The 10,766-nt window shown below is 39.3% G+C and overlaps 1 protein-coding gene across 1 annotated transcript; it reads left to right on the top strand.

Moving 5' to 3' along the window:
* Positions 1-2,480: 2,480 nt before the first annotated feature.
* On the top strand, positions 2,481-6,669 carry lpar6a (lysophosphatidic acid receptor 6a). Its single transcript, XM_088346226.1, has one exon. The coding sequence runs from the start codon at positions 4,066-4,068 to the stop codon at positions 5,143-5,145; it is 1,080 nt and encodes a 359-aa protein (XP_088202352.1). The 5' UTR covers positions 2,481-4,065; the 3' UTR covers positions 5,146-6,669.
* Positions 6,670-10,766: the final 4,097 nt, after the last annotated feature.

The raw sequence follows: 10,766 nt of genomic DNA, 5'->3' as shown, positions 1-10,766 counted from the left end.
TACACAGAATAGTAAACACTAGGTAAGATGTTGAAAATGTCCGGAAAGAGCATGACATCAACGACGACGCCAGCTGGTAAATGCAGGGGTTGACATGCTGCAGGTCAGACCCCGGTCCGCTGACCCATCCCAAATCATCCTTCTCCTTCGTATCAGCCAGGCAGGCCTCAGAAAAAGACAGGACAAAACAGAATACGAGGTGGGCATCAATCATATGCTTTGGAATAGAAGTGTGTCTTAAGCCTCAATTTAAAAACTTCCGTTGAGGTTGCAGATCTAATATCCAGAGGCAGGGCATTCCACAACACCGGGGCCCGGATGGAGAACGCTCTCGAGCCCGCAGACTTCTTGGCTCTCGGAATCACAAGTAGACCGGCATTTTCCGAGCGCAGACTCCGTGCAGGAACATAGGGGGAAATCAAATCAGAGAGATAAGAGGGTGCAAGCCCATGCAAACATTTATATGTTAATAAGAGAACCTTAAAGTCACATCTTAAGTGGACTGGGAGCCAGTGCAAGTTGGCCAATACAGGTGTAATATGCTCAAACTTTTTAGTCTTAGTCAAAAGTCTAGCTGCTGCATTCTGAACCAGCTGCAAACTTTTAATGCTAGACATCGGGAGACCAGAAAGCAATACATTACAGTAATCAAGCCGAGAAGTAATAAACGCATGAATTAAAATCTCTGCATCTGATTGGGACAGCATTGAACGAATCTTCGCAATATTACGGAGGTGGTAGAAAGCTATTCTAGTAATATTTTTCACATGTAACTGAAACGACAGATTAGGATCAAATATAACACCTAGATTTTTGACCGAGTCACTATGGGTGATATTACATTTGTCTAGGTTCAGGGTAATGTTTGAAAACAAATGACGACAGTGAGCTGGACCAATAATCAACATTTCAGTTTTTTCTGGGTTAAGGCGTAAAAAATTATTTGACATCCATCTTTGAATCTCAGTAAGGCAATCCTCCAGATTTCTAAAACTTAAATGTCCAGTTTTTTCCAGTGGCACATACAGTTGAGTGTCATCTGCATAGCAATGGAAACTAATATTATACTTGCGGATAATGTCACCAAGCGGGATCATATAAAAAACAACTTATTCCACAGCGTAACGTGAACATTGTAAGGTGGGGGTGCCAAAACCAGAGGCTCTACTTTATTTGTTAAGCTGTCCAAATGCTGAGCTACACACATGCTTACGTGCTCAACAAGGGTGCTTGTCATTTTTCAGAGTGTTATTTGCAGGTATTCCAAGCATTGAAGGATGATGTCATTTGACATTGCTTGCTTTTCAAGGCCAGTCTTGGCCCTGAAAATGGCAGGGGGAGCCATACTTCCTGGCATTGTGAGAGCTTCAGGGCGATGGATTGTTTTTAGGTGAAATACAAAGCCAAGCATTTTTTAAAGGGTTCACTCTAGTTTTGATATTTTTAACCTAAATAAATAAAACATCTCTTTTGAATATTTTTTCAAACGTTTTCCATGATACATAAAAGTTAAAAGTGTAAAGATGACCACCATTCAAATACAGCAAATTGCACTATACCTATCTAATATTAATTCAATATTGTAAATGTATTTTGCATACAAAAGAAATAGAGTGGTTTATAAGAAGTTAATGCATGACTTTAGCCTCATCAAATGTAACTAATCCTCATTTTGAATAACATAAAAATTCAAAGCCGCAACTCTTGTACGAATTTTAACATTTAAAAAAAAGTTATTTGTACTTATCTGGAAAAATTGAAAATATTTTACCCTGAATATTAACATTTGATATCAAATTCAATATTAGTTCTATAACGTGACTGTTCCAGAGAACTCAAAGTCTCAAAATAGAGTTGAAGAAACCCAAACGGAACATTTTTAAATGTATTTCAATATCAAAATCTTTTCACAACCATTTGTTTTATAGTAAGATTGTTCCAGATAAGTAAAAGAAACAAGATACATTGGAAAAAAATAGAACATAAAAAAAAATGTTAGTATCTAGGTTCATTTCTATTTCCATCCTCTGGTGAAATCTATCTTTGCCCCTTTCAATTTGCCATAATTGTATTTATTTATTTACTATTTTTAATGTTAACCTTTGTGTGTGTGAGTGTGTGTGTGCGCGTGCGTGTGTATACGTGTGTGTGTGTTTATATTTTACCTAAAATTTGTCTCAAAAGTGCTATAAAAGTTAATTTTGATTTGAAATTTAACATCTAAAAGATATTTAAAAAATTAGCGATTGACATTTTTCCCCACTGTTTATCCAAATTCAACGCAAAAAATAACAATACAATTGAAGAAAACGGGCTGATGGGAAAAAGCCGGAGTCCTTATCAGTCAAATTCATAACATTTAAACGATACTAGGCAGCGTCTGTTATTCCTGTGGGAGCAGACAAAAGGAGACGGAGGGGGGAGGGTCCAAGAGGGAGGGAACAGGAACCGAGTCCCAGCCCACTCAAAGTACAAAAAGTGTGAGCCAGCCAGAGAAACAGAGCGGTAGAACGGAGAAGTGGGCAGAAGAAGCAGTTCTCCACTGCAAATCTAAAGAGTAGTAAAGGAGACAGGACTGCAGACCGAGAAATTCACTTTTTCCTGTGTGAAAAAGAGAACAAGGACAACAAAGCACATGACCTAGGACGTTGGAGCTGTACAAACTAATCTGCTTGTGGATATCTCAGCCCGCCCTTTGTGTGACTTCCCAGCCAGCATGGTGGGGGGTGGGTGGGATGTAGGACACCGGCTCTCTCCATACAGCACTGCTTGTGGAAGACATCTCTCAAGACATCCAGGATGGGGTTTGAGTCAGGGGACCAGTCAAGAGGTTTGAATTCTCTGCACCGAGCTTGACCTCTCACCCACTTCTTGTTGAACCAGTTTTATCCTCAAGTGATGCATCTGAGACGGGACTCTTTGGAACAACCTCAGAGGCTAAAAACGAAGAGTTTTTTTCTTCACCTGATCCTTGGTACCCCTCTTGAAATCATCCAATCACACCCAATCAAATTATCTACCAGACGATAAAAAATGTTTTAAGTCCTCATCCCACCACGGAAGCTGGCAAATTTGGCACCCTTCCCAAAGTGTGTTTGATGGACACAGCAGTACTCGGATCAACTATGATTTTAACACCATTTAAGGTTGTCGCACAGGAGACTAATGTTTGCAAATCCACACCGGTGTCGGGATTATAATTCTCACAAAACCCTGGATCTTATAAACTTTGAAGAATTGATCTGGTTCTATCTTCAACTCAATATGTCATGTCAGAGACACCTAAGTAGATTTCAGTGTTCTGCCTCCGAAACCTAATTTGTTTTGTTATGGAGAAAGTAATCTTGCCCTGGATTCGCCTTTACAATCTCCTCTAGGACTGGTTATGAACTGTACAATTTGGATCCGTGGATACAAGGGATCTTTATCAAGAGACATCAGTGGAAGTAACTGGAATAAAATTACTTTGTTGTTGATAGCTTGTGTTTGTACTATAATTGTCCTTGGTTTGCTGCGCAAGGATTGTGTCCAGTCCTCAACCCCCTTTACCGACACCTCTGGGACTAGTTTCGAACCTGTTCAATTTGGATCCTTGAACAGTATCAGTAAACAGTATCTGTGATCTATTCATGACATTATTGGAAGTGACTGGACTAAAATGTCTTTGTTGTTGATTGGCCCTTATACCCTACTGTGCTAGTCCTGTTTGTTCCTGAACTCCACATTACCCACAGCTCTGGAACTGCATCAAAAAGTGGTAAATTTAGTAAATTTTATTGGAGATTCTTAGAATGAAGCGTCAAAGATTTAATTGACACATACAGGCTGGTGACTAGAATCAAATGACTTTGTTGTTGGTTCATCTGTATAAGAAGGGTTATTAGTATCTTTTGAGAGGATTGAATCAGACTCTGGACTCCCTTTACTCTTACCTCTGGGCCTGCAATCAAAAGTACTATATTCAGTCCCTTTCATGCAAGAGATTGTCAGAACCAGTCATCGGAGATGTAACCGACTCGTTGACTGGAATATAAAACAAGGTTGAGAAACTGGATTTCTGCCACCATGTCCAACACTATCCTAACACTGGAATCCAGTAATGTCTCAGGCGGCAACTGGAGCTGCAGCAAGACAGACGGCTTCAAGTACCCACTGTACAGCACCGTCTTTAGTGTGGTGTTTGTGGTGGGTCTCATCACAAATGTGGTCGCCATCTACATCTTTGCTTGTTCGCTCAAGCTCCGCAACGAGACCACCACGTACATGATGAACCTTGTGGCGTCCGACCTGCTTTTCGTCTTCACGCTCCCCCTGCGTGTTTTCTACTTCATCAACCGAAGCTGGCCCTTCGGCAGCGCGCTGTGTAAAGTTTCTGTGTCGCTCTTCTACACCAACATGTACGGCAGCATCCTATTCCTCACGTGCATCAGCGTAGACCGCTTCCTAGCCATCGTGCACCCCTTCCGGTCCAGAACGCTGCGCACGAAAGGCAACGCAAAGCTGGTGTGCGCAGCCGTTTGGGTGCTGGTGCTGTCCGGTAGCCTCCCCACAGGCTTTCTTCTGGACACTACATCCCGACAACAGACCAATGCTACCTTCTGTTTTGAAAACTTTAGCTCCAAACAGTGGAAGTCGCACCTCTCCAAGGTGGTCATTTTTATTGAGACTGTGGGCTTCATTATCCCTCTGCTGCTCAATGTGGGCTGCTCCTTCAGGGTGCTGCAGACTTTGCGGCGTCCCCACAAACTCAGCCGTGGCGGTGGAAAGCTGAACAAGACCAAGATCCTGCGTATGATCGCTGTGCATCTCACCACCTTCTGTTTTTGTTTTATACCCTACAACGTCAACCTGGTCTTTTACTCCCTGGTGCGCACCAAGACGCTCAAGGGCTGCTTGGCCGAGTCAGTGGTGCGCACTATTTACCCAGTGGCTTTGTGCCTTGCCGTCTCCAACTGCTGCTTCGACCCTTTTGTTTATTACTTCACCTCCGAGACTATCCAGAACTCCATCAAAAGGAAATCGTTTGCGGGGCGGTTGTCCAATGCCAAGTTCTCTGAAGCGATGCAGTCTGATTCTAGCTCCAACCTGCATTGTAGCCTTAGGAACTTCAAAGGCAAGATGCTGTACAATGAGTCTTCAGTGTGACTGTCATTCTTTGACTCTTTTATGCGAACTGAAATCAACCACCCGATTCACTGAAACTGCTTCTCTGGATTCACAAGCTCCACTGACCCCTCCCTGTTGTCCTTTCGCTGTGGATTCTACTGATAATGTCGAACTTCCTGGAAAGGGAGTGCAACATGCTTTTGGAAGTGTATGTGCGTGTCTCTCTCTCAGCTTTAGTACACTTAAATTAACATAGTTCGATGAAATCGGAGGTTGAAAAGGGTTTTAATTCACAACTAAGTCTTGAACAAAACTCCTGGAAGAAAATATATTTTTAAATGCCTAAAACAAAGGTCACCGACATGGTGCTCGCAGGCACAAGGTAGCCTCCTGAGAAGACGTGAATAGCCTGTGGACCGGTTCTATAAATAGCTCGCCAGTGATGAGTTATGATTGTGATTTTTAAGGAAATGTGGTTTCTATCTGGGATGAAAAAGCAGAGACATCATCAGTGTCTTTAAATACTCGATTATCTTTTCCAGAATTATTTTTAAGATTAGCTTACAGTTTATATACAGTGATACCTCAGTACCTTACAATAGTCCATTTGGGGTCAGTGTTCGAACACCGGATTATTCGGGTAGTGAAATTTATTTTCCATACTGAGTGATGGGATTTATTTTGATACATTCCTACACATTCCGAAATACCCAAAATATTAATAAGACGTGTACTTGGACAACACTAAATTACTAGTCAAGTCATGTTTATTTGTATAGCCCTTAATCACATTATTGCAAACTACAGACTATTACTACACCATCTCCTGATCTAAAACTTCACAAGGGCAAAGAAAAACTCAAAAACCTCAACATGAGGAAAATGAAGAAACCTTGAGAAAGAAATATTAATAAAATGTATACATAACTATAAATCTGTAAATTCATAAATAATAAAAAACAACAAGAAAGGCAATAAAACGCACAAAATCACAATCAATTGTCAACATGTGTTGTACTGATGATCTCTCTCTGAATGATCTTAATGACCGGGCTCGAGTGGAGAAGATGGCTGCTCATCTCACTCAGCCACCGGTTTGAACTGTTTGACGAATCTGGACCAGGGGTTTCCAACGTACGTTTGAGTTCAGATTTTTCATTCAAACACCAAAGTAGAAATGTTTGGTCAAATATTGTTTTGCTCGAGTTTCGAAGTATGACTGAATGCAAATCACTCAGTGCCCTTATATAAGGCAGGTGTTTTTGTGCTTGACTGAGTCTACTTTAACTGAAATTCTAATAAATACACCCTGGTAATAACATAGTAATTTATTTTGGAAATGCATATCAAACTGGGAGTCTTTTGTGCTAATCAATGAAAAATTGCCCTTAGCTTCAAAACTTTAGTGGCTCCTGGCCTAAACAATGATGTGAAGAACAATGAAGGTTGGAAACATGTCACTTGAATTGTGTAGAACTGAGGTGGGCAAACTACGACACGTGGACCACATGAGGCCCGCTGGGCTTTTTCATCAGGACCGCCAAACGAAAATAATCATATATAAAATAGTAAATAAAGTGCAAGTCATAAATAATAAATACATTCTGGTGCCAACTTTGTCCCCATTGTCCCTTTATACTACTGCAGAAATTCTACAATACTACTACATTATTAAATATCAATTTATTTGCTTAAAAAAGGATCTTAATACACATTTTTGCTTTTATTCTGAAAAGAAAAATACTATAGATATACTAGAAAAAATACAACTACAGTAATAATACAAAACTACTGAAAAACTACTACTATGAAAAATACTACACAGTAACACAGAAATATTACTATGGAAATACTTCAAAAATACTTCTATAGAAATACTTCATGAAAATACCACTACATTAATACTATAATACAAAAATACAATTACAAAAATATTTAGGTAAAAATACTACTACAATAATAGTACAACAAATATTACAGATTCAAAAAATAAACAATGGAAATATTACAAAAATCTTACTATGGAAATACTACAAAAATACTACTGCAGAAATGCTACAAAAATCGTCTGCAGAAATACTACAAAAATGGAACTTCAATAATACTTCAATATTACAGATATGCTACAAAAACCAAACTAAAGAAATACTACAAATATACGACTGTAAAAATTCGACAAAAATGTTTAAAAATACAACCACAGTATTACTACAAAACTAAATATCCAATTTAGTGCTTAAACATGCACCTAATATATTATTTTGCTTTAACTCTGAACATTTCAAAACCAATTTGATGAAACTAAACAAATATAACAAAATATAATTTGTAGATGTATGCATATGTTTTTATTCATGAATGGGATAAAAATGGGATAAGTCTCTAAGATGGGCTCCTCGACCAAATATTTAAACCCAATGCGGCCCCTGACTCCAAATAGTTGCCCACCCCTGGTGTAGAACTTTAAAACTTGTCAGTAATTGGTATGTATTTGTGCAGCCAACAGATTCGGTGAATACAATTTTTGGAATTGACTTCTGACGAAATTGATCTGCTTTAGAAATAGTCGCCGATAGCCTTGCTAAAAAGTAAATGTGAGAAGGCGCTTAAGAGACTTTGCCCAGAAAGAGGAAGTGAGTGTCTGGCTTTGGTCGGGCAGGGTGGGCCCAGTTCCTATGCGGAAGTTTTTGTGCAACCGTCGTGCAAAACCCTTACACGCTTCCAGATGCCTTTTTGGGGAAGAATCGCACGACATATAATTGAAAATGTAAATTTAAAAAAAGAAGACATCCTTTCCATCTTTATAAGGTGTGTGTACGGATACAGAATAGAATAGAATAGTCTTTAGTGTCATTGATGACCGCTTAAGGGCACCAATGAGGACACAACTCTCCATTCCTTAGTGTTGCAGGCCCAGTTCTTTTTCGGTCTTTCTCTCTTCCTGCCCCCTTGGACTGTGCCCTTGTAGAATGATCTTGTGAGATGACAATACCACTCAAGTTTCCGTCTGTTACAGGTGTGGTTTGGTCATTTTAAGTCTTTCCCTTGTGCTCTTTAACACCTGTTTTCAGTCAGACACAATACAGCGACATTTGGTGGTCAAATATTACACATTGTCCCTTTCAGATATCCGAATTGGGTCTTAAGGTAGTATTACTAACATCTTTAAACAAATTTAGATTTTGGCAGTTGGCAGATATTTTACCCGGCAGTAGCCTCACGTGGCTAAGCGCAAGCACAGACTCAACGTTGTTTTCCCACAGAAAAATTGGACAGGTGTACATAGTGTGCGACTAGCAAGCACATGTATCTGTGTCAACAAGCGTCGGCTTTAGAGGCTCTGCAAGAACAAAGGAGGGTCTTTGAGGTTTATCGTCATCTCCGTAATAGGTCTTTGATTAGAAGCCAAACGATGACAACTCATGTTGCTTGAAACAATGCAAAGCAGATGGCTGCCTTTTCACACGTGGCGCCACCTTGAGGATGGGTCAAGGGCGCCACTTGGTTTACTGTTGTGAAAACAAACAAACGGACTTTGACGTCACATACTTTTTTTACACCACTGGAGGAACAAAGTACAAATGAGTGTGTGGTATATTGAAACTGAGACTATCACTAGGTAGCGAGTAACAAAAAAAAATGTTCCTAGTTTTCCTATCATTGGATTTACAGTGGTTATCTTAACCAGTGTTTTCTGGGCCAATGCAGACGTTTTCATTTATTACATTTTGAAGTAGGCTCGGTGATCTTGGGGGTAGGGCGCCCGCCCCGAGACTGGGAGGTTGCTGGTTCAAGCTTCGGCCGGGTCATACCGGGTCATACAACATTGGCACTCATTGCCTCCCTGCTTGGAGGGTTTGGTCACCTAATGACTCCCAACACATCAGTTGGGTTGAGCGAGGGGGCTGGGAATCCCCTCCTCTGTATCAATCTCTCAGAAAGAGTCAAAAAAGACTCTAGCCACCTCCCACTAGGGGGATATGGCTCCGGTGTATATATATATATATATATATATATATATATGAAGCAGGGCAGCCTACACAGACAAAATATTAAAATGCATTTATTAAATTGTTGATTGTGAAGTTAAATACATTTTTATGAGAGTTGATAATCTGTCATTATTTAAACCAGGGGTCCCAAACTCGTGTCCTGCGGGCCAATTGCAGCCCTCGGGAAGATTTTTTGATGCCACAGCCTTGATATGAAAATTAAAGGGACAGTGGGTATTGTTTTCCTACTAGATGTTGCTGTAATTTGTCGTGCCACCGAAAACAAGTGCTAAAAGCATAACGGACGACAAAATACGGAGACTCAAAGTGACCAAAACGCTCCTTATTACTTTTGGAAAGAAAAGAAATAAGAAAAGAAATAGAAAAAAGGACAAAGAGAAAAGAGAAAAAATCAAAACAATAAATAAGACAAAAAGTAAAACTCAAGAAATAAATAAAATAAAAACATAAAATGCTGGTATATAAGTTTTTGTCACATCATCATGAAAATGCCGATATGCTATTGGTTGAACTACCTCCCACAAGGCCTTTCCCTTTCTACATTTACTTCAAAACCTTGTGTCCTTCGTTAAGACCAACCAATACTGTATTTATTTGTAATTAATTTATCCACTATGGGTCCAAAGCTTGCACTGACGCTAAAGGGAGAAGCAAACACATAACCATGGAAACTAAGCTCGTAATTATTAAGTATTAAGAAAAGGGCACACAAATCTCTACCTTCCCTGAGTTGCATGGCCCCAATTAATCGGCTATCGGGAAAATTATTAAAGATAAGGAGGGGATAATCACATTCTTCTAAAGGACATGACAATTTCCACAAGAGGAAAGTTTAAAATGAGTTACATTATCAATCCGCTGCTGACGTCTCCTCTTCTGCATTCACCTGCTACTACACTTAACCAGCCCTGGTCATATAACCACAAAGGTAAATACGGTTTAGTTTTTCTTTTACATGTTTAGGGCGGCATTAGCTCAGGAGGTAGAGAGCTCGTCTTGGGATCAAGAGGTCGCAGGTTAGATTCCGGCTCCTCCGTGTTATATGTCAAAGTGTCCTTGGGTGTGACACTGAACCCCTAATGCCCCCAATAAGCAGGTATATACATATATATATATATATATATATATATATATATATATATATGTATATTATTTTTTTAAATCTATTTTCTGGTGTACATGGGGTTCAGAAGGCATTAGCTAATTTGCAGGTCTCCATCCCCGGCTAAATGACATTTTCACTTTGCAATCCAACCTCAGGACAGAACCATGTTGTATCCTGGGGATCTATTGTAAATAAATAAAAATTACTATATTTTAATCTGTTTCCCCTATTAGAATAACAAAATTAATGCTTGGGAAATGAACAAGATTATTCACCAACGAAAAATTATTTGTTTTTTGGAACCGTATCGTCTAATTATTTTTTTTCCGACAAAAAAGTGAGTGAATAGTTTTACAGCATTACAGTACAACAAATAGCGAGTGTTATCTTATTTTTATTGCATTTTTACAGTATATTTTTGAGTCTTGTTTTTCCTTTTCTGGAAATCCTTGTGTCACATTCTTTTTCGCATTACATTGGTTGAATAGGACTAATTTAATCCAACCCAAAAACTAATGCTAATTGCCATCAAGCTTAATGGT

Source organism: Urocampus carinirostris, chromosome 10 (assembly GCF_059441175.1).
Source record: "Urocampus carinirostris isolate Australia breed hairy pipefish chromosome 10, RoL_Ucar_1.0, whole genome shotgun sequence".
Taxonomy (NCBI): Eukaryota; Metazoa; Chordata; class Actinopteri; order Syngnathiformes; family Syngnathidae; genus Urocampus; species Urocampus carinirostris.
Note: the sequence above shows the minus strand (reverse complement) of the source record. Positions and strands in the feature narration are given on the sequence as shown.

What these genes read in the sequence shown, in the direction of transcription:
- lpar6a (XM_088346226.1), top strand. Translation starts at nt 4,066, where the DNA reads ATGTCCAACACTATCCTAACACTGGAATCCAGTAATGTCTCAGGCGGC.